This window comes from Mus musculus, chromosome 17, assembly GCF_000001635.26.
Source record: "Mus musculus strain C57BL/6J chromosome 17, GRCm38.p6 C57BL/6J".
In the NCBI taxonomy this organism is placed as follows: domain Eukaryota; kingdom Metazoa; phylum Chordata; class Mammalia; order Rodentia; family Muridae; genus Mus; species Mus musculus.
In genome coordinates this window covers 80,325,111-80,349,856 of record NC_000083.6, presented here as the reverse complement: position 1 = coordinate 80,349,856, position 24,746 = coordinate 80,325,111, and the positions used below count along the sequence as shown (strand labels likewise).

General features: G+C 44.1%; 1 protein-coding gene across 25 annotated transcripts in view; it reads right to left on the bottom strand.

Moving 5' to 3' along the window:
* Arhgef33 (Rho guanine nucleotide exchange factor (GEF) 33) overlaps window positions 1–24,746 on the bottom strand; it is a 126,575-nt gene that overhangs the window by 83,641 nt on the left and 18,188 nt on the right. For all 25 annotated transcript variants that reach the window (XM_006524512.4, XM_030249876.1, XM_030249875.1 and 22 more), the window contains 5 exons: window positions 14,515–14,624; window positions 12,539–12,588; window positions 2,572–2,736; window positions 2,128–2,249; window positions 271–437 (listed from right to left, as the gene is read on the bottom strand). In XM_006524512.4, coding sequence (XP_006524575.1) covers window positions 271–437; window positions 2,128–2,249; window positions 2,572–2,736; window positions 12,539–12,588; window positions 14,515–14,539 — 529 coding nt within the window. In that variant the 5' untranslated portion in view covers window positions 14,540–14,624. The remainder of the gene's footprint in view (window positions 1–270; window positions 438–2,127; window positions 2,250–2,571; window positions 2,737–12,538; window positions 12,589–14,514; window positions 14,625–24,746) is intronic.

Here is a 24,746-nt window from a genome sequence, read left to right as displayed (position 1 = left end):
GTACACTAAATTATTTTTAATCTAATTGACACTTAGAAGCAATGTCAAAATTAGTATTTTCCACAAAGATCAAACATTAGAACTGGGCAGTCTCTCGGGAACCGTGGGGTCATCAGATGCCTTCTAAAGCGTAGAAACCAGCCCCGTGCTGAGCGGTAGAGCAAACATACTTTCTTCCGACGAGGATGTGAGTGCTTCCCACTTTTACTCAAGCCCTAGGAATCAGGGAGAACGATGTATGGTTAATCCCCCAAGGTTTATGAGCTGTACCTTTTTCATAGTTCTGAGAAGGCAACATGTTGGTGAAGTCGTCACTGGGGAGACCGGCTTCAGGGACATTGATGGAGCGGAAGGGGCTTCCTTGAGTCGGCGCAGACCCAGGCGCAGGCGCAGATGCCGGCCCGGCCTGCGCGCCATGTTCTTCCTTTTGGGCTTTCCTAGCAAAGGAGACAGCAGAAAGGACTTTGGTTCTTAGTCTGATAGACTAGGAACGACTCGATTCAGAGTAATACCAGAGAGTGAATTGTTAGGTTGAACATATAAATTTTCCTTTATTTATTTATTTTTTAATGTGCAGCCAAGGCACACCTAGGTTGAACTATATAAATTGCTTTTTTTAAAAAATAAATTATAAGTGGTTAAAGCCGAACAGTTCGTATAGTTCAACTTAATTCACCAACTTTAAAGTATTATAAATTACATCTAATTGTGATGTTTTCATTCTTATTTTTCTATTACTGGCTTCCTTGTCACCGGGATCTTTGATTTTGTTTTGATTTTCGTTTGGGACACTAGGTCTCACTATGTAGCCCTGGCTAGCCCCCCAGGCTTTTAGTATAGACCCCACCACATAGAGCCTCCTGCCTCTGCCAACTGCTAGGATTAAAGGCCTGGCCACCATGCCCGGCTCTTACCAGGGTCTGTAACGTTTGCAGGGTTGAATATTTGCTTGGGGTGATTTACACACCCTTAACAGCTCAATCGCAGAACACCAAGAACCGGAAGCATTTCGCCCAAACAATGTAACCATAAGCTGTTTCCCAGGCTCAGACAACTATGATCCCCATAACATACCAATGAAGACGGCAACTATTTATTGGGCACACTGACTTGTTTCTGCCCAACTATTTATTGGGCACACTGACTTGTTTCTACCCAACTATTTATTGGGCACACTGACTTGTTTCTGCCTGTCAGAAGCACTGACTAACTTTTTTTTCAACTACCCAAGTAAATAACAGCAACACTGGAGAACCTATCGGAAGTTTTAAAACAAAGGAAAATCACTGCTGTCGCAATCCTTAAAACAACAATCCCTCTCTTTCTAGTTATCAATTTACATGTCTTTACATCGAAAATCAAGCTATGTACACATTGCATATCATTTTGATTTCATGTCATATCATGTTAAATATATTTTCCCATGAAATGCTACCATCCATTTTTATACTAACCATTTTTTCCATCTGCATATGTGTTTGTATGTTTGCATACATGTGAACACATATATGTAGATACGTGTTCATGCATGTGGAGGCCTGGAGTTGAGGTTGTAAGTTATCCTCCATTACTTTCTACTCATGCCATCGAGGCAGGGTCTTTCAATCAAACCCAAAGCTCACCAATACGACTAGTTCACAGGCTGGCTTACATCGTGACAGCTACGTGGGCTAAAGATCCAAGCTCTGTTGCTTTTACAGATTTGTGGTGAGTGTTTTGGGATTTTTGTTTGTTTTGTTTTGTTGTTGTTTGCGTGTGTGTGTGTGCGTGTGTGTGTGTGTGTGTGTGTGTGTGTGTCTACACATACCCATTCACCTACAGAGGCCAGAGAAGGGTGTTGGATCCCCTGGAGCTGGAGTCGAAGGCGTCTGTGAACTGCCTGATGAGGTTCTGGGAACTAAACTCTGGTCCTCTGCAAAAGCAGCCAGTGTTCTTGACTATCAAGCCATTTCTCCAGCCCCAGTATTAACCAGGACTATATGGCTTCATCCCTTCCAGCCCAGGCCGCTCTGTGCTGCTCAGGAGCCCACTCCTTATGTGCGAATAGCTGGAAGTTTTCTCAGGGCTTCTGTGGCAGGGCCATTGCTTATGGGTTTGCCCTGAATGGATCTTTTTTAAGATACTCACTTGGCTTTGACCTTTCGAGATTCTCTTCTCTTCTCCTGCTGCAGCTGTTCGATTTTCTGCTGCATTTCTTCTTGCTTGGAAGTGATGGCCTGAATCATGGACATTGCATTGCTCAGCTCTTCCTACAATGCAATAATTGCTGCATTTTACACTGGCTCATGGGGTAAGAGAACACAACAGCCGGTCTCCCATAAGCCTTTACCTAGCTGCATGCTTTTGAGTGAACGGGGAATGAGAGGTGAAGTATGCTTTCATTGTGGTTTCTAATTTCAACACAGAGCTCAGCAACTGCAAACCGTGCAGTAGCTATTGTTCTGTGATAACTAACAGATGACTCAGAGGGAACGTTCTTACCCTCGGCTGCTGTAAGAAAAGGCAAATTTCCTGCTTCTGGTACTGGGACCAACATACTCTTTTCATCAGGGAAATAAGAGAGGCTCCCACCTTGAAGTAGTTTAATGAATTCTTCATCTCCGTGACTTTCTCTTCCATTGAACATCGGCAGCTCTTGACCTTCTCTTCCAAAGCGTATTCTCCATGTTGGATCCGTGTCAGCTCCTGCATTGCTTCTGTGAAGCCCGTTTTCAGTTCCGAGGCCAGGGCCTGCAGCTGAACAGTTTGGGAAGAGTGAACTTGGCTCGCTCTAAGTTTTTATAAGAGGCACCAGTGACCCCCCCCCCCCCGACCTCTTCCTTTTCTGAGAACACAAGCTCTTGAAAACTCTCGTGGGCTTTGTTTACCCAAATCTGGAATCTTTTAGATGACTCTGCCCCTATTCGTCCAGGGCAGAGGTCACCTCTGCTGTGTGCACTGAAGCTTGACCAGCAACAATAGAGCACGCGGTTTGTTCAGGTCCTCGTGCATGCTGCCGTTACTAAAGAGCCCTTGACACAAGACTGAGGCTGAAACCAGGAGGTGATGACCCATACCATTAATCCAGCTTAAGACAAAGGCAGAATCTCCGACTTCAAGGCCAGCCTGGTCTACAGAGAGTCCCCAGACAGAGAGAGAAAGAGAGAGAGAGAGAGAGAGAGAGAGAGAGAGAGAGAGAGAGCCCGGCTTACTAGGAAACTAAAGCATGTAAATGAAGACAGTTCTGATCCAGCACTTGAATTCTGTGAGAGAAGTGACGAGCCAGTCTCTAATTATCATCAGAATATAAAGAAATTCTGTACTTTTCCCCTAAAGAAGTGAAAAATAAAAATAAGAGGGGGGGCTGAAGAGCTGGCCTAGCGGTTAAGAGCACTGGAAGCTCTTCCAGGGGACTCCAGTTCAGTTCCTAGCACCCAAGCCAAGCGGCTCACATCACCTGTAATGCCAGCCCCAGGGGAGTCAACACCTTCTGACCCTCAAACGCAGTTGCACACACGCATGCACATACAATCATACATACAATCATACAAACGTGCATACATGCAAACAATCAAAATATTAAAAATAAATATTTTTAAATAGGAGAATAAATAAATATTAGTAAGAATTTCTTTGGAAAGAAAAAAGGTTTTTTTTTTTTTTTTCATTTCTTATGTTTTGACAGAAAAAGAAGTAATGGCATTTTTCCCAATGAGATTTGCTTCAAGTGTTAATGGTGACAAGAGCCATCCTCAGCAGTTGGCCAGGGCATTGGGACGACTCGATGCACGCCTGCTGGTTGGACACTGTAAGAGGAGATCAGTTTTGGAGCTGTAGGGGACAAATCCTAAGCTTTCTCAAACAGGGATGAGGAACTTAGGTAAGCTGGCTGACCTCTGGGTAGCAGTGTGCTCATCTGTAGAGTCATTATAACAATGACAACTATTTCCCAGGACTGGCTGGAGGACGAAATAAGTAAATGTAAGTAATGACTCCTCCATACACAGGCTTAGAACAGAAGTGCTCCAAATTTTTAAATCATTTCTTCTTCAAGTGGTAGATCAAAAAGTTAAACACAAACAGAAATGTGGAGAAATGGAACACTTCTAACAATCGGTTTTATTTATAGAGTGAATATCAGAGGCTCTTACTTCCACAGAGACTAAATTAAGGTGATAGTAAGATAACCTTGTCTTGATTTTATAATCTGATTAGGCCTAGAACTCTTAGGTCCACATCTCTCTTCAAACTAGAAATGTTCAGCAGGCTTATTCTGTAATTTAAAATGCCATGTTTGGAGAAATGGCTCAGTAGTTCAAAGCAATTGCTGCTCTCGCAGAGCACAAAGTTTGGCCTCCTGCACCCACCCCAGACTGCTTGCAGCTGCCTGTAACCAGATCCAGGAGAGCTGAAGCCCTCTGCTGGCCTGCTTGGGCTCATGCACACAAATCCACACACAGACGTATACATACAATTTTAAAAGAAGGACATTTTAAAATATCTCCCGAATAAGGAGCTGAAGGTAAAGTCCAGGCACCTTGACCATCCACATGTGTGTCTCTGTATAGCGAACTTCTAGCCAATTCCAAAACCAACTCATTCAAATGATCCCAACCTGCTCTGCTGCAATCCACTACAGTTTAGTGCCCTACACCACAGTTGTCAGATGCAGGTGTTTGGCTTCTGCTGTTTTCACAAATGGTTTCACCTAGGACTGGGAGTAGGAAGAAATAAAGGGGACCAAAGCGATTGTTCTGCAGAGAATGAGCAGAACACATGGAGCAGCCAGAGCTTGGAGCTGGGGAACAGCACCAGCGACCAGCTTGCTTTTCCAATCCTTCTTGTGGGTTTTTACTGCTGTCTGTATGCACACATGATTCTGGGGAGCGAACGCACACGTGTGGAAGTCACCTGACAGCTCTGTGGAGTTGGTTCTCTCCTTTCACCTGTACATGTGTTCGAGATTTGAAACTAGGGTCACCAGGCCTGGGCGGCAAACTCCCTTTCCCGGTGAACCGTCTCAGCAGCCCCTCATTTCAAGCATTTAAAAGGAATCTTTGTGATGGTTTTCATTGCAGTGCCCTGGGATGCTCCTAGTCCTGCCTTGTGGGGTGGGGGAGAAGCAGTAGAAAAGGGAACACTCCCCAGGGGAGACGGGTGTCATCACGGCTGCCCAAGGTGGACTTGTGGTTTTCCCCAGAAGCCAAAAGACAACAGTAGAGACAACAGAAAAGTCAAAAGAACTTTTCCTCAGCTGGAGAACCCCAGCTCTCAAAAACTTTAAAATTGTCCCCAATGGAGGAGCTAGAGAAAGTACCCAAGGATCTGAAGGGGTCTGCAACCCTATAGGAGGAACAACAATATCAACTAACCAGTACCCCCAGAGCTCCCTGGTACTAAACCACCAATCAAAGAAAACACATGGTGGGACTCGTGTCTCTAGCTGCATATGTAGCAGAGGATGGCCTAGTTGGTCATCAATGGGAGGAGAGGCCCTTGGTCTTGTGAAGGTTCTATGCCCCAGTACAGGGGAATGCCAGGTCAAGGAGGTGGGAGTGGGTGGGTTGGGGAGCAGAGGGGTTGGGGGGGGAGGAGATTTTAGGAGAGGAAACTAGGAAAGGGGATAACATTTGAAATGTAAATAAAGAAAATATCTAATTTTTAGAGAGAGAGAGAGAGAGAGAAGAAATTCAGATCAAAAAGTGAAAAAAAAAAACTTTAAAATTCAGACACATTCTCTAATGACCATATACGGGGAGTCTGGGAATTGTATAACTGTTTTGGACTCTTCACATTTTCTCCCCACATGCTTGAGTGAAGTAAACCTGCATCCTCTAAGCAGCATCAGAACGCAGACCACCCAGGGAGGCGTCGTGTGCACACAGCCACGTGCCTGAGGTGAGGAGTCACGTGTGAGACACCGGGGCTCTTCAAGCCCTCTTCAGCTGTAGGCTTCAGCTGTAGCTGCATACCAACCTGACCGTAAGAATAAAACCACTTGGAAGACTCGATCTGGACGTGGTGCTCTCTGCAGCTCTCCGATCAGACAGCCCACAGCTCGCCCCACAGCTTAGAACCAAATCTACCTTGTGCTCCAGCAAGCTGAACGCATTCCTCGTCTCATTGGTTTTTTTCATGAAGCTGATCTAGAGAGGTTACAATCCCTCCATCTTGCTGCTGGAGGCGGGCTCCCGCTTGAAGCAGATTCAGAGGAGACTTGAACTTCAAAGCCACGGAGGGTATCTTATGTGGGAAGCCACATGTGGAGTTGCAGAGTGGCACTGACTACTGCTGGCCACCACGCATAAGTTTGGACAAACAACCAATGTGTACATATGCAGTAAAGTTTTTTGCAAAGACACTGCCTGGCCCGGGCATGATAATGAGGTTCTGTAAGGTACTGAGAGTATAACCAATCAGATGTGAGACATGCAAATGAGGTATGATAATGAGGTTCTGTAAGGTACTGAGAGTATAACCAATCAGATGTGAGACATGCAAATGAGGTATGATAATGAGGCTCTGTGAGGTACTGAGAGTAGCCAATCAGATGAGGAACATGCAAATGAGGCGTAGTGCATAACCAATCCGGGTGTAAGACACGCCTCTCCTAGGCCTATAAAAGCAGCACCAGTTCTGGGCTCGGGGTCTTTTCGCCTCTACAATCAAGCTCTCCCAATAAACGTGTGCAGAAGGATCCTGTTGCAGTGTCGTTCTTCCTGGCCAGTCGAGTGCGCTCAAGAATCTTAGAAACCGGAGAGAGTCCAAGTTCTTCCTAATTACTGCTCTTGATTTCCACTTCTCAGTTTTCTTTCTTTCTCGGCTTCTTAACTCTTCACAAGATGATGCTAGTAGACATCTTCCTCTTTTTTCCATCAAACATCTCTTGAGCCCCAAATTCAATGTTCATGAATTCCAACTTGTATTTTTATGAAGCCTTCCCACTTCTTGCCAACATATTACCAAGGTTGGGAGCTACCGTGAGGCAGACTCAAGGGACTGTGCTGTGCCTTGTGACTCGGTAAATGCATCAATGTCGAGATTTGAGAAAGATCCACAAGTTATGCAAAATTCCTACAATCCCTGATGCTGTATGGGCAAGAGCCGATTCCAAGGATACCAAAGGAATTGTTTTGCTTTTTGCTTTTAACCCAAACTGCTGAGGAAACCTGTTTTTTTCTATCAACCTCTACCTTCTAGTTTTAGGTCTCTATATTGACCCTCAAAGACGCTGGGATTAACCAAGCATTGTGGCGCACGCCTTTAATCCTAGCACTCAAGGCAGAGGCAGGCAGATCTCTGAGTTTGATGTCAGCCTGGTTTACAAAGTGAATTCCAGGACAACCAAGACTACACAGAGAAACCCCGTTATTTTTTTTTAAGATGCTGTGTTTAAAGCACAAACTAGACATTGAGTATTTTAATTCTGAGAGGAAATGTCTTAATCCACTCTTCTGTTGTTCCTGTAGAAGCTAACCTAAATAAGAGTCCTTCTCGCAGGGCCTGGTGAAGGTGAGGTGAGCCTGCTGCAGAAACTTTTGTTACTGACCCCTGCAGAGAGATTGACCCGGAAGAGCTAACTGCTCTGGTGTTGAAACTTTCCTCAATGGCAGAAAGCACTGAGGTCTAACAAGGTTGTAGAGATCCCAGACAACCCTCAGTGGCCTTTTTGACAATGAAGTGCTGCACACGAGACTAGTTCCCATAGTTTGAGATATGAGCTTATATTGTATCTCAGGCTAACCTAAAACTCAATGTAGCTCAGATTGGTCTTAAACTTGCTGCAATCCTCCTGTCTCTGTCTCCTAAGTAACAGACATAAGCCACCATAGGATAACACCATGAACCCAGCCCAGAGTTATTCAATTAGAGGTCTTTTGGACACATAGCTTATTACTTTAAACTACCTTTGAGGCAAGTCAAGAAGACAGGAAATTATACGGAAGGTGAAAGGGGAGGGACCCCCTCACTGTAGAGTCTGTTTGAAGAATATGGTCAACTGAGAGGCAGAACTTCCAGCATCTTTACCATCTGTTGTGAATTCCAGTATCACTGCTGGCTGCTTTGACGGTTGCTGACACAGAGATAACTCTTACAACAATAACCGAGGCTCAGGCCTGGATGTCTATGACCTTGGGTGGAGTCTCACTCCTTGCAAATATTTTCCGGGGGACTCACAAACAAACTATTAGCTTTTTTTTTTTTTAAAGCAGTGTGGTATACACACATATGTTTGAGCATATAGGTTCAGGGGCATCTTGCCATGATACATGCCAGCTCATTTTCTGTTTTGTATGAAGCAGTCTTTCCTGTGTTCCCCCTGGATAACCGAGTCTCGGGGATCTGTGCTACAGGGGACCCCCCCTCCAAACTCCCCATGGGAGCATTGCAATTATAGGTATGAGCCATGCCTGGCTTTGGCACGGTGTCTGGGGTTCTAAATGCAGGCTGCCATGGTTTCGTGACAGGTGATTCCCGAGGAGCGATCTCCTCAGCCTCTGCGCTCTGGAGTCCTTCCTTCTTAATTGCCATCCTGTTGGATGAACCTTGGGAAATAGCCTGTGATCTCATTGGAATTCTTAGAATAACTTCAGAAGTCACCAAATCCTGTCTGAAAGCATTATAAAGACAGCAGCGAGTGGCTGAGAAGCCCACACCCATACTTTGGGGTTCACCATACTTTCTTCCTGGGCATGCCTCTCTTAACCCTTGTGTTTAAAATCATATCGCCATCTCTGTCATTGACCTCCAACTCTGCCCCACACTGGCTTTTCCTGAAATTCTTTCCCACAGTTCGGCCAAGGACCCAGCTTTGCCTGAAGAGGTCTCTGATAACTTCAGGTGTCTGAGGAAGATGGCTGGAGTTGCGCCTCTGTGTCTTCGCCACTGATATTTTCATTACACAGAAAACTGGGCAATAAAAGGTGAGACTTGGCCTAGGTCTCCTTCCTTCACCTGCCATGGAAACCACAGGTCCTTCTGTGCTATAAGGCAGGAATCAGGGGCTTAGTCAAATTGCAGAGACTCTGGTGGGTTTTGTTTCGCTCCTGCCCCTCATCTTTTGCTTCTCCGAGATTCTTGTTTAGGTTGGGCTTTGGTTTTGAGACAGAGCCTCACTCTGCTGCTGGCACTTCTTAGATCTGTTTTATTGACCATGCGATGCAAGCTGGCTTTGAACTTCTGATCTTCTTGCCCTTGCCTTCCCCAGCTTTCTGGGTGCTGTGCCACTATCCACCACATCCAGCTTGGTCTTTTCATACGGAACCTTTCTTTTCTTTTCTTTTCTTTTCTTTTCTTTTCTTTTCTTTTCTTTTCTTTTCTCTTCTTTCCCTTTCTTTCTCTCTTTCTTTCTTTCTTTCTTTCCTTCTTTCTTTCTTTCTTTCTTTCTTTCTTTCTTTCTTTCTTTCCTTCTTTCTTTCTTTCTTTTTTTTTTTTTCCAAGACAGGGTTTCTCTGTGTAGTCCTGGCTGTCCTGCAACTCGAACTCAAAAATCCACCTGCCTCTGCCTCCCAAGTGCTGGGATTAAAGGTGTGCGCCACCACCGCCCGGCCTATACTGAACCTTTCAAGAAAACACTTTGGAGTTGGTTTTGATTAGAGCAAACAATGAAGATCTTTCTTTTTCCCAACGCTATCTCCCACCAGCCGGAATGACTGCATCAGACTTCTTTGCTTCCAGACCATCACTCGTGTGTTCAAGTACTAGTTAATGACTATGTCTAAGCTGGGGTTTATGCTGGGAGCGCCAAAAGCAAAGCACCAAATCCCTGCCTTTTGGTTTACATTCTAGATTAGGAAACAGGAAAACAGATTTTCTCTTATGCAACCCTGGCTAGTCTGTAACTCACTCTGCTTACCAGGCTGGCCTCGAACTTACAGAGATCTACTGCCTTTGTCTGGGGTTGAAGGCTTGCACCACTATGTCCTGTCCTGGAAATATTTTTTAAAATCAAGTTACTGCAATAACATCTGCAAGGAATGGAATTTACCAAAATATGGGAGACTGTCCCCACTGCTCTCCAGGTTCGTTGTCCCTTCTAAAGCAGATCGGATTCTCTGACAGTCGCCCGCCCTCTTTTCTCCCCCTCCTTCTTCCGGTTAAGAGTTTCTTGGAATTAACAGACTTGGGAAGTGCTCTCTTAAAACAAAGATGGCATCATCAGCATAAAGACTTTCCCAGCTCCAGCCCTCCAGTGTGAACTGGTTGGCATACATGAATCTGTGGCACAGCGAGAGAACGAGGGCACGCCCCTCACCCACAGCTAAATTTAATCAACGTCAGGGAAGTGACCCACATATCTATAACAGATTCCAAATCATGCCTGACTTTCAAGAGACACTCACATCTGTCCAAAGGCCATAGGCAGGTCAGAGGAGGACAGACAGAGGGGACCACAGAGAGCAATTGGAGGCCTTGTCCCCAAGAGGCAGCACATCAGCACGGAGGAGACCTACCCTGTCCCCCGGCTCTCTGTCCCCGGGCTCTGTTCAAGCTGGCTACCCTAGATGAAGTCATCTTTTTTAGTAGTCCGTTGTCCCAATGATTGGCTGGTCCTTGGGTACTCGGTTCAAATCTTTCAGGCAACAGTAATCCATCTCTTCCCTACTGAATTATAGCAATGCCTTCACTGTAGCCTTTTCCAAAGCCTGCCTTATATGAGCTATTCGTCAATGTATTTTCAAGGGTTTCAGACATTCAAAAAAAGAAACTAGAAAGTCCATCACATCTGCTTAATTTCCAACTGGACTGAGCAGCAGGCTTTGCACATAATAGCTAGTCACCAAATATGGATGAAATTCGCACAAGGCTGTTTCCTCTACTCCTTCCCATTGTTGATCTAAAAGCAACACAGTTAGCAGTGCTTCATGCTCCTGTTGCTGGCTTGCTCTGGTTGGGCCCACAGAGCAACGAACTCATGCAGGATGCTTGTTACATTGACTTTAGCAGCATCTGAATCCAACTCATCTAATTAATATTCCCTCTGAGCTCTCTGCTCCCCACACTCCAGTTTCTTGCTTGAAATGGCTTTAAAACTCAACACAAGGAACTTGGGGGATTGCTCAATAAGTGGCAGTACTTGCCTCTCAGACCCGACAACCTGCGTTCTATCACACAGACCCACATGGTGGATGGTGAGAACTGACTACCACACACACACACACACATACACACACACATAAACACACATATACACATACACACACATACACACATACACACATATACATATACACACACATACACATGCACACACATATACACACACATACACACACATATACACATACACACACATACACACATATGCATATACACACATACACACATATACATACACACACACATACAAACACACACATAAACACACATATACACATACACACACACATAGATATACACCCATACACACAGATAAACATACACAGAGACACACACATAGATATACACCCATACACACAGATAAACATACACAGAGACACACGCAAACATATGCCCATAGACACACAGACACACACAGACATACACTAATAAGTAGATAAAAATAAATACATGTTAAAAAAAAGTTAAGAGCCTCTCCCCCAGGATCAGCTTTATCTCTGTCAGCTCTCTCTGATGTAGATTCCAGATAACGGTGCTAAGTCTAGAAAGAAGCACAAACTGTCTTTATAAGACAATATACAGCAGAATAAATGTCCATAATTGCTAAGGACAGAACTTTAATTCAATTTTTGGGTGGAAGATGGAAGCCAAATAAATTCTATTTACACAGTTGGAGTGGCCCACAGGAACTCTTGTGGCAAAAATACTTTGCAAAACTTTCTCTTTGTAAAGAACCTAATTATGCCATTGTTTAAAATGAACTTAATTTTTTTCCTGTCATCATTTGAAATGCTAATACTCTTTTAATTTTCAGTTCTCCCTGGTGGGTGGGAGGTAATTAAGAAAAGCATATTTAACCAGGTGGTGGTGGCACATGCCTGTAATCCCGGCAACTCAAGAGGAGAAGCTGAGGGACCTCTTGAGTTCTGTACTGGTTTACAGAATGAGTTCCAGGACAGCTAGAGCTACAAAGAAAACTCCTGTCTCAAACAAACAAACAAACAAACAAACAAACAAACAGAATATTTCTAAAAAAATTTTTTACACAAGGTCTCACTCTGTAATCTAGGCCAGCCTTGAACTTGTAAAACTGGCGTTTCAGGGTCCCCAGAGTAAGGGGTTATGGTGTGCACCACCACCCCTGGCCGAGAAAAGGCAGCTCTTTCTGAGAGTGCTAAAATGGCAGTGCTGTTGCCCTCTGTGACCACAGTGATAGTGCCATAGGCAAGAAAAACAGAGCTGAGGTGGGGTATAGGCGCTCTAATTTTACAAACAGAATAACTTTCCTCTGCCAACTCGTTCTCTCAAAGGTTCAAAACGAGTGGCCTCTGCCCTGCCTGCCCCTTGGGCTGTTAAAGCCGGGACACCTGGAAGCACGTATGTGCTAAACATCGCTGTGCGTGAAGGACAGTCACTACTACTCACAGGACAGGACTCACAACAATTCGATCGTCTTTACCTGGTAAATCTGTGTGGAAGGGTTATTCACCGGCATGTGTTCATTCTCTCCTGCAGGAAGAAAGAGCTTTGTTCAGTCACTAGGACGTGCTCTGCCTGGCCTCTCATTGTCTACATAGAGGAAATAAAGTAGTATGCAGGGTCCTACAACTGTGCCTGAGTGACAAGAATCAGATGATTCCAGAACAAAAAAAGTCATTTGGCAGCAGTGACTCTCACTCTCGTTTATCCCCCACTGGCCAAACGATACCTACATGACAAAATGATCCCAGTAAAAACCCCTTTCTGACACAGAGAAGGGAAATTTCTCTACCAAACTCAGTGATGTGGCCGTCATTAGCTGATTAGAGGGGATGCCCTGGGAGAACCTCCCTGAAGTTTACCTGAGCAGACAGACATAACTGTTCGTTGCCAGGGTTATGGTTGGGATGAATTGTCAATGTTTCACCTCAGGGCACACTTGTGAGGGACTGTCTAGATCAGAGTTGGTCTCTGAAAATGTCCCCAAGGGATTGTCTTGGTTAATTCATTCGGAAAGACACATGTTAATTTGGGGCAGGGGCACTCTCGTGACTGAGCATCCTGGACTATATAAAGGTGGCTGGAGAGATGGCTCAGCAATTAGGAACCCTCACTGCTTTTGTGGGGGACCTGGGTTTGGCTCCCATTACTTGTAACTCAAGATCTGGGGAATACGACGCCCTCTCTAACTTCTGCAGGCACCAAGCATGCGTGTGCCGCACATACATATTTGCAGACACATTTAAAATGGAGAGGACAAGCATGAATGTGTTGCTCTCTGCTCTTATCTGTGGCTGTAACGTGACCAGTTCTGTCAAGCACCTGTTGCTGCAGCTCCCTGCCACGAGGGACTGTCACCTGGACTTACGAGCAAATGAAACCCAACTCCCTCAAGTCGTACTTTATCATAGCAACGGGAAAGGGAAGCAAGCCAGGTAGCTGCCACTGATCTCAGGAAGAGACATAAACCGTCCCTACTTCTCTCTCCTCTCTCTGATCATCGCCAAACCCATGTGCTCTGCCCTCATCTCACGGCCACCATCAGATGAGGGACTCTTGTCCAATCAGGCAGGAGGGCTGATGGGAAGGAATTGCCAACGGGAGTTTCTGGAAGATTATAGGCAGGAAGAAGGTCACTGAGACACAGGGAAACCTGAGGTTGATGGAGCTGCTGTTAAAAAATCAGTTACAACTTAGGGAGAAACCCAGGCCGGCTCAGGAAGTCTCTTTCAGAAGCACCCCAGTTGGCCGTGAAGAGGAGGCCACTGATGCAGGGCATCAGCTCAGCCATTCTGCTGCTACTCCTATGGCATCCCATTGCACAGGGGTCACACCGCATTGCAGTAAGCTGCTTTCATGAAACTCCTCACTGCAAGCCTTTGGTTGCATGGGTATGCACATAGTTCTCCTTAGACATACTGGTATGGAAGACCCGTTGGAGGAACAGCCTCCATATGTTAACTTTATAATTAATATGTAACCTCAGCCTAGAACCTGGACTTGGTAGAGGCCGTCCCTATAAAATCCCAATGGTTTGAAGTTACCAAAACTCTTCAGACAAGCTTGAGTAAGGATAATTTAGCCCCTTTTATACAATGTCCAAACAAATGGCAAGAAGCAAGCCTGGGAAACACAGACCAGGACCTTAGGCCTAAATGTGACACTTTGTAGTTGTCATCCGACTGCTCTCTGACTGCTTTCTCCATCCGAAATGGCAACAGTGACTGCTTCTGTCAACAGGGTCTGCTTTTCTTCTAGGACCGCCTAGAAGGTACCCGGGTCTATTAGAGAGTGTACCTATACCACGCAGCCTGGAAAAACAGAAGGACCCAAGCATTTTCTGTATCCCAGCAAGTCTGTGTCCCCCAAGGTGAGGATAGAAAAACGGCATTTGGTAGGACGGATTGACACTTGAGTTTCCTGAATCCCAAGCTCGAAGCAAGATGGGGATCTGACCTTGCTTGGCTTTGGATTTTTCCATGGTGCCCGTTGCGTCTCTCCTCCAGCTCACGCTTCAGCATTTCGTCATCCTCGCCCTGGGTCAGGCCACCTCCCCTTCCCTGCACCTGCCAATTAAAGAAGTGAGGATATCTGGTAGTACTGTGAGGATACTAAACTGGTTTCGTGGATTAGCCTTGAAACACCAAACACAGCTAAAGGGTAGTCAATTTCAGAAGAGTAAATTGCTAAGCTGAGTAAGCCTTTAACTCGAAACTTAAAGTCGGGGGCTGGAGAGATTGTTTGGCACTGACTGCTCATCCACAGGACCTGGATTCCATTCTCAGCGCCCAGATGGCAGCTCACAACTGTCCAGTTCCAGGAACTCTGACTCTCTTACAGACAGATAGTCAGATAAAACACCAATGTACATAATATAAAAATAAATACATTATTTTTAAAAAGCAAAGTCCAATATTTTACTTTATTATTATTATTATTAAGGAGGAGCACATGCCACATGCACACAGAGATCAGAGGGCAACTTTGTGGAGTCGGAGTTCTGCTTTCTCCTTTATGTGTGTGCTGGGACCACACTCAGGTCAGAAGGCTCCTGAGGCAAGCAAGTACTAGGGCCAGCTGAACCATCTCACTGGCCTGCAAATATCATTTTATAACTATGAAATCCATTACTAAAAAGTATGGTAGTTTTTAATATGTGACACTCTCCCTTGGATCCAATTATTTAATGGTTTTATTAGCTAGTTGCTGTTTAGGGAAATTACCCTAAGAAGAAAACCCTGAGCAAGAAAGCAGGGCAGTAAATCTGTGTCTGGTCACCATTTTCAGTTCCTGGTGTCCTCTGTGCACAGGAGAAGCGTAACAAATGTTGGCTGGCTATTGTGACCTCACAACTCGAAGATGCAAGTTCAGAATGCAATCCAATACAAGTAGGGAATGCAAAGGCTGGGCCTCACTTAGCCATTCTGCATCTCTCCCTTTTGGTATTTTAACCCTTTCTTGTGTTGGCTCAATTCCACCGTCTTATGAACCTCCCACTATGGAGGCTGACAGTGCCAGGTTCTCCTAGCCTCCCATACCTAAAAGGTTTGATGAATATGGCATTAATCCCTATGTGAAAAAAAAATCTTTAAATATGCAAAGCCAAATTGCTACTTCTGTGGATTTAGTTATCTAACCTGTAAGTAATTGGGAGCAAGCAAGCAAGCAAAACCTCATGTCCTAAGATGAAAATGTGTGTATATCAGAGCTACGGTGTCAGAAAACTCACAGATACAAATTTGTATGGCCACTGATTTCAAGATTTGTATGTGTGTGTGTGTGTGTGTGTGTGTGTGTGTGTTTCATCAACAGAAGTTAGAAATCTTGTTCTATTTAGTTAATTACAAAGGCAAAATGCATACATACAACACACACACACATAACCAACCACACAGCCTAGAGCTGAAGAAGGTGAAGAAGACAGGAGTGGCTGAGGCTGCAGCCCTGAGAATCTGGTGGCTGCAAAGGGCAACCTGTGGCCTAGCGCCACTTGGGGGCACAGACAGCCTTCCATGTGACCTGCTGCCAGAGCGGTATCCTCTGTCCCCAGAAGAACAGGCCCTGGCTGCCAAGTATAATATATGAGCTGTATGCAGAAGTGACTACTGAAGTTCTCTGGTGGCTCCTAGCATGAGAGGGTTCCATGTGCAAATGGATTCACCCAGACCCAAGGCTGAACGAAGGTGACTGGGTGCATATAAGGAATTGTGGGGACACCTCTCCTACACCTGTCTCATAGAATGTCATGTGTAAACAGGTCTTCGGGTTCTTGGCCTTCATGGTTTCCATGTTCTAGGTGGGGCAGACTTTCCCTTCCTACTAGCCTGTGGGGCCGAATATACTATTCTATACTTGGAGCGGGACAGCAATCTTACCAAAGAACCGAAGCCGGTCATTCTCCACGAGATCTGATCTGAGGAGGCTCCATGGGTTTTGGTGCCCACTAGCTAGGACTCCCTCATTCCTAGAGATTTAACTGTAATGAAGCCCCTAATAAAAGTCAGTGCCGTGGTTCAAAAATAACAAAACAAAACTGGAAAGTACAGTGGGAACACACAGCACGCCTCTATTTGAATAGCGACCATCAATTTTGCTCACCTTGTCCATAGATACCATAGGGCTTTTCTTAGCTACCATTTACTCTTTCTTTGTAACAAAGCATTTTATCTAATTTCAGGGTCGGATTGCTATTATTTACACTCGCTTTTACTGCACTCATTTCTTCCCTCTTCCCTACCAACATCGATCTCTGCTGCTCTTTCATGCCTTTCTTCACATGATCACATCCAAACGTATCTATAGTATATCTCGTGTGTGTGTGTGTGTGTGTGTGTGTGTGTGTGTGTGTGTGTGTGTGTGTGAGACGAGACTGCTGCTGAAGACTCCTTTTCTACCTTTCTATATACTTTACCATTCTCACTTAATGGATCACAGAGATGTCTCTAGAATTATTCGTTTATATCTATCTTATTGGCCGTCTGATACTCCGTAGTCTGAACCAACCGTGTTGACCATTCATACAATGTTAGGCATTCCCTTTATTTGCATTATTTTGCCACTGCAAACAGGGCCCCCAGGAAAAGCCTCAGGACACAGAGTTTCTGTGGTGGTGGATTTAAGATTTGTTTTGATTTGTGTGTCTGTATGTGGTGGCTGAGGCCAGAGGAGGGTGCTAGAGGCCCTGGAATTGGCACTGTAGACAGTTGTGAGCACTCTGGCATGCAAGCAATCTTAACAGATGTGTGCATCTTTTCTTTTGCATCAATCTGGCCAATAGGAAACATAACAGTTTTTAGTTCTTCTCAGTCAGGCAGATGGTGACAAGTGCTGTTTACGTTATCTCTGCTGACTGCCAAGCTGCTGAATGAATGTCTGACCTTACTGTCCTTACTGGAGCGGTGGCTTTGTTGCTTTGTAGATCAGGTATTCCTCTGAGTTGACAGTTTGCTTTTTACATATCAGTTAGAGAAAACACTATATAATAGAGAGGATTACATGCATTAGTTTTTAAATTATTTTTATTTTATTCCACCTGTGTGAGTGTTTTGCCTGCATGTATGTCTGTGTACCACATATGTTCAGTGCCCATAGAGGCAAGAGAATATTGAGTCACCTAGAAATGGAGCTGCAGATAGTTGTAACCATATAGGTGCTGGGAATCAAACCAGGGCCCTCTGAAGAGTAGCCAGCACTCTGAACTGCTGAGTCAGTGCTCCAGTGCCACATTTTTGTTTTTTTTTCCTAATCACTTTGGTTATTGAAACTTGTTTTAGAATTCACTCTAAAAAGAGCAAGCTACTCTTTTTTCCTAATTTCTGCTAGGTTCCTTGAATTCACTTTAAAGCTCTCTGAAGATTGCAAGATTATATTTTCCTCTAAATTTTCCTTGGGATACTTCTTTCTTTCTTTTTTTCTTTCTTTCTTATTTTCTTTCTTTCTTTCTTTCTTTCTTTCTTTCTTTTTCTTACTTTCTTCCTTCCTTCCTTCCTTCCTTCCTTCCTTCCTTCCTTCCTTCCTCTCTCTCTTCCTTCCTTCCTTCCTTCCTCCCTCCCTCCCTCCCTCCCTCCCTCTCTCTCTCTCTCCCTTCCTTCCTTCCTTCCTTCCTTCCTTCCTTCCTTCCTTCCTTCCTTTCTTTCTTTTTTAAGTGATTGAATCATCTAGAGTTTGGTTTTATGTGTGAGACAGGGGACCAGTCTACTTCCTTATCTTCTAGACGTAAAGCTTGTCCTTGCACAGGTTAAGGGGGCCATCTTTCTTCTTTATGGAACTGGAATTTCAATTTTGTAACATTAAATTTCCATATTCCCTGAAATCTATTGAGGCCTCTTTCTTTTATGTGTATCTATGTATGTATCACCTATTTATGTATCTATGTATCTCTACGCATCTATGCATCTATGTATCTATGTATCTGTGTATCCCTGCTTCCAAATGAAAGCTTGTAGTCATTAGTGTATTAAGAAAAATTGGGGCTGGTGAGATGGCTCAGTGGGTAAGAACACCCGACTGCTCTTCCGAAGGTCTGGAGTTCAAATCCCAGCAACTACATGGTGGCTCACAACCATCCGTAACGAGATCTGACTCCCTCTTCTGGAGTATCTGAAGACAGCTACAGTGTACTTACATATAATAAATAAATAAATAAATAAATAAATAAATAAATAAATAAATAACAATAAATCTAATGATCCATTATCATTAAAAAAAAAGAGAGAGAGAAAAAGAAAAATTGATAAGGGGCTGGAGAGATGGCTCAGAAGTTGGGAGGACCTGAACTCAGTTCCCAGCACTACAGCTGGTGGCTCACAACCATCTGAAACTCTAATTTCAGAAAATACAGTGCTTCTGTCCTCTGCTGGATCCAGCATTTACCTGCGCGCAGGCATACAAGTGCACACACACACACATACACACACACAATAATACTTATACCAGATTTAAAATAATAAAAATTAATCTTTAGGGGCTGGAGAGATGGCTCAGTGGTTAAGAGCACTGACTGCTCTTCTGAAGGTCCTGAGTTCAAATCCCAGCAACCATATGGTGGCTCACAACCATCTATAATGAGATCTGACGCCCTCTTCTGAAGTGTCTGAAGACAGCTGTCATGTACTTACATATAATAAATAAATAAATCTTTTTAAAAAATTAAATCTTTAGGGTTGGAGAGATGACTCAGCGGTTAAGAGCTTTGACTGTGCTCTTCCAAAGGTCTTGAGTTCAATTCCCAGAAACCACATGGTGGCTCACAACCATCTGTAATGGGATCTGATGCCCTCTTTTGGTGTGTGTCTCAAGACAATTACAGTGTACTTGTACAAATAATAATAAACAAATAACATTTAAAAAAAAGAAAAAATTAAATCTTTAAAAAATATTTGGTAAGATAAGCTATTGTTCTTTTTTTATAACTTGTTCTTCCTGGTATTTCTTTTATCATATAAGCAAATGAAGTGCAAAAACATTTTACCCATGACAAAAAAAAAAGAAGTTCTCACTGAAATTGTGCCAGATTTTTATGTTAACTGGGAGAACAGGAATTTTTCTTTTTCCAAATCTTATCCAAGCTGGACATGGTGACACATAGCTTTACTCCCAGCACTTTGTAGGTAGAGACAAGCAGATTTCTATGAGTGCAAGGCCAGCCTGATCTATATGGCACATTCCAGGCCAGTCAAGACTACATTCTGAAACTCTGTCTCAGACAAACAAACAAACAAACAAACAAAATTCTATTCAAGAGCACTTCAGTTCTTTCCAGGTTTTCAAGACGGTTTCATGGTTTTTCTGTTATAAATCTGTACCTTTTTTTTTTTTTAAGGTTTTTGGTTTTTTGCGACAAGGTTTCACAATGTAGCCCAGGCTGGCCTGGGATAACCCTTGTCTGCCCTCAGGCCCATGGTACCCTCATGCCTTGACCTCCCAAGTGCTTCAATTACAAGTATGAACCACCATGTGTGGTCAAGATGCTGGGACATTTTGAAGGCTTATCTATTTTGCTTTATGTAGATGTAGTTCTCTTCCACATATGCATATGTATTACATGTGTGCCCACTTCTCACATACATCAAAGAGGTTGTCAGATCCCCTGGAAAAAAGAGGTACAGCTGAACCCAGGTCCTCTGGAAGAACAGCAAGTGCTCTTACACCAGAGCCATGTCTTCACGCCAACGACCCCGCACGTTTAAGTGTGGAAGTACTTTCTAAGTCTTCTTCGCTATAAATATTTTGTATGACATTTCCCCCGTTTTTATATAGCTGGCTGTGTAGTCTCTATTTTTTGTGTATTTATTTTTACATCCACCTATCATACTAAATTCCTTCATCATTTATGTAAAATGTAAAATATTTATTAAGTGATTCTTACAGATCTTAGCTGAAAGTCATAGAAGTAGTTACTAGGTGATTTTTATCCTTTTTTTTTTTTCCCGTTTGTTTTGAGATGTTAGACATGGAATCCAAGGGCTCGCAGCTTCTGGACGAGGACTCTGCCATTGAGCCATACTTCCAGTCTAACCTCAGTACCTTCACACTAATGACTTAATTGTCTCACCTAATAGCAGCTGCTAGGGTTTTCAGAATTAGTTTTACTAATAGTGTGGAAAGAAAACATCTCTATTTAGGACCATTTAGACTGTCTTCTATGCCTGGGCCTGTAGCTCAGTTGGTGGAGTGTTTTCCTACTGCTCACAACGCTCTGTGTTTGATCCCCAGTGCCTTACAAACCAGGTGAAAGCACCCCTGAGACCCCAGAACTGAGCGGTAAAACGGCTGGAGTATCACAAGTTCAAGGTCATCATTTGGCTACAGATAGAATAGCAGGCCAGCCTGGGCTATATGAGACCCATTCTTAACAACAAAACAATAATAATATTAATAATAAACAATAGGATCGTAAGTTAAGAAATGGCAGGAGGAGCCATGACTGCTCCTGTTATTTTTTTTTCCCCTTAGTGTCAACAGGGTTGACTGCTACACAAAGTGAAATGTGGTTGCCTCCCCTCCTTCCATCTTAGTTAACTGGGCATCACTGTCACCATGGGTGGAAAAAAATAACTGTACCATTCCTTTTATAGAAGCAAGATTTGCAGAAGGAATTTTTTTTTTCTGAGATAAGGTCTTGTGTTTCCTAGGCTGATCTCTAACTCATGATTCCCCTGCCTCAACCCAACTTTCTGGGATCACAGACACACACCATCACACCCAACTCTCCTGGAGAGAATTTCTACACTCAAGTGTGTGCTCCTATTAATGAAGAATGTAGACTGGAAAGCACATTTGGAGGGGAAAATAAGCAAGATTCCACAGGGATAAGCAAGATTCTATGGGAAAGTAGCAGGACTTTTCTAGAAAATGTCTTCTGGCAATTCCAGATCTTTCTTGAGATCTTTCTTGTTGTAAGTTACCCATTCTGTACTGAGAATCCCTTCCTCTCGGAGCCCAGGAATTAATTAATTAATGTGATGTTAGGAATTGAATGTGGGTTAAGGCTGAAGCAAGTGCTTGTCCCTAGTTCCCTGGGATTCCATACTCTGACTTTGATAGTCTTTGAATCATTGTCTACCATGAAATAATAAATGTCCCTTACCAGTCTACGTGGCCTGCACACTCCCTTTATCTACCTTTCCTTGCATCTCCAAAATTGCAGTGGTAGCCTTTAAAATACACATCTGGGGCTTGGCAGGTCTTTGAGGAAATACTGCTAAAGCTTTAGAAAATGTTGGCCGATCTCTTGCTCATGCAGATCTGTATATAAAGTCATGATTTTCAACCTACACTCTTTGAAATCTCCAGGATTGATCTCTGCCCATGTCTTTCTAACTCTGTCCTTATTTGTGTCTCTGTCTCCCAGCTGTGTGTGTGTGTGTGTGTGTGTGTGTGCACGCGCGCATGTGTGTGTTATGTACATGTCTGTGTATGGATGCATGAGCCAATGTGTGAATGCTAAGACAGAGGCTGGAGGAAACCATCAGTTGTCCTCCTTTATGGCTGTCCTTGAACCTGGAGCTTCTGTTTTTCTGCCAGGCTGGCAGCCAGCAAGCCACAGATATGTCTCCAGCCACCCCCCATGCCCAGAATGCTGGGGTTACAGGCTTGTGAGACCATGCCCAGCTCATTACAAGAGTGCTAGGATTGGAACTCGCGTCCCTGTGGTTGTGCAGGTCTACTGACACGTCTCTCTAGGGTGACTCATATGTAGCTGAAGTTGCCCTTGAACTTCCGATCCTCCGGATTCTAGCTCTCAAGTGCTGGGATTATAAGCACGTGCCACCATGTCCAGTTTCTGTGGTGCTGAGCACTAAATGCAGGTCTTTTCTGCAAGCAAGGTGCTCTACCCAACTAAGCTCTGGCTCCACCAGGCTTTCTTGAGTGCTTTGAGGGGCTAAGCAGAAGCTTCAGGGTCCTGGGGTCCCCCTCTGGGTCCCCCTCACACAATACCTGCATTTGTTTGATTCCAATCTTATAATTTTTGGAAAGGATTTTCTTTTTTTTATTTTATTTTAATTAGGTATTTTCTTCATTTACATTTCCAGTGCTATCCCAGAAGTCCCCCATGCCCTCCCCACACCCACACCCACTCCCCTACCCACCCACTCCCACTTCTTGGCCCTGGCGTTCCCCTGTACTGAGGCATATAAAGTTTGCAAGTCCAATGGGCCTCTCTTCCCAGTGATGGCCGACTAGGCCATCTTCTGATTCATATGCAACTAGAGACACAAGCTCTGGGGTACTGGTTAGTTCATATTGTTGTTCCACCTATAGGGTTGCAGACCCCTTTAGCTCCTTGGGTACTTTCTCTAGCTCCTCCATTGGGGGCCCTGTGATCCATCCAATAGCTGACTGTGAAGGATTTTCTTTTTAAAATCTGTTTCTGCTCTTCAAAAGCAAAGGTTATAAAATTGTAAATATAGGGAAACAGAAACTTGGAAAATTGCATCTGAAAAGGGAAGGCCGGACTGTCATGAAATTAGCTGAAGAACTACACTGTAAAATTAACAGGGATCTGAAGAAGACCGCGGGCTCTCCTGCCCCTCCCCCAGGGTGACCTAGAATACTCACCCTCCTTCCCTACATACACGTACAATTACAAAAACTCAGGCTTGCCTATTACTTTCCAATTACTGCTGGGACCAAAATGGAAATGTTGGCACTTCAGGGAATTGAAATTAATTGAAAGCAGACTTGAGTTAATCTCCACTTCAGTGTCCTTTGCTGAATGGGTCTTCAGTGCATATTTCTAATTTAGTAGAACAAGAACTTTCTGTGTTGGGGGAAGGGTGCCAAGGAAATATTTCCCCAAAACTTAAATAATTCATCAGAACAAAGCCTGCAGACATGATCAGAAAGGAAAGTCTATATAACCTCTGTGATGTCCAACAACTACTGAAGACATTGTGCGAAGCATGCATTGGTGTTCATTTGTCCCTATGTCAGCTAAAATCAACGTCACTTGATGATGAGTAACACTGGCTTGTGTGTCATCATTTTTAACGCAAAGTCAGAAACATTGTACTTGGTCATCAGTGGGCACAGTGTTTACCCCCAGTCATTTCCCACAGACTGAGCCTCACCTCAGAGCGTGCCCTCCCTACACAAGCCGTACCACCTCACATGGCGGTTAGTTTTCTAGTTTTCTGGGTTTAATTGCTTCATGCCACAGCAACTACCCTTAAAAAAAAAAAAGCACAGCAAAATAAATAAGTAAATAAAAAGAGATAAAGCATTGATTCCTTTGTGGACTCTGTACTACTTGATTTCTGGTTTATGGTTGTTTTGTTTTGAGAGAGAAAAGATCTTGCCATGAAGATCTGGCTGGCCTGGAATTCGACTTGGGGCCCACGATGGCATCAAACTCAGAGCAGCCCTCTTGCCTCAGCCTCCCAACTACTTTTAGGTCTTTGAGTAAAACAGATTGAGTAGATGATTTTAAAAAGCGAGGGAGCCTGACTGAGTGATGAGGGAAAGACTGAGGGAAAAGGAGAGGAGGAAGAGCGGTTGGGGCACTGAGGCAGCTGGTAATGATGCCTGATGACCTAATTCCAGCAATTTGTCCTCTGACCTTCACATAGTGTACCGTAGATGCATGCTCCCCCGCCACTACCACCACACACACACACACACACACACACACACACACACACACACACAAGGAGGGGACTGTGGCTGACAACTCAAAGAACACCGAACTGGGCTGATGAAATGCAGTGTGTACTTTCTGACAGATAACTTCACTTGTTTGTGTATCCTCAGACAGAGCCCCATTAAGTAGCCCCGATTAGCCATAAACTTGGAATTCTTCTCACTCAGCCTGTCACACCAGCACACCTGACACTAAGTAAAAGTTAGGTGGCGAGATGGGCTGCATTCTAGACATTGGAGAATTGGTTCCTTTAAAAGCTGAAAAGAAATTAAGCAGAACAAATATCTGTGGGAAGGACCAAAAGGAGGGTAAGCCAGGTTCGGGGTCACACGCCTGCAATCTCAACCCTCTGGAGGCTGAAGCAGAAGGCTTTTTGAGTTCAAGGTCAGCTCAGGCAACATCACAACACTCTGAGAAGAGGAGGGGAGGGGAAGGGAAGTGAGAGGAAAGGAGGGGAGTATGGGGGGGGGGAGAAAAGGACGGTCCGTTATCGATCCTTTCAAATAAAGTCCAAATAATATCCTAGGAAAGTCTTAGAGATAGCAAT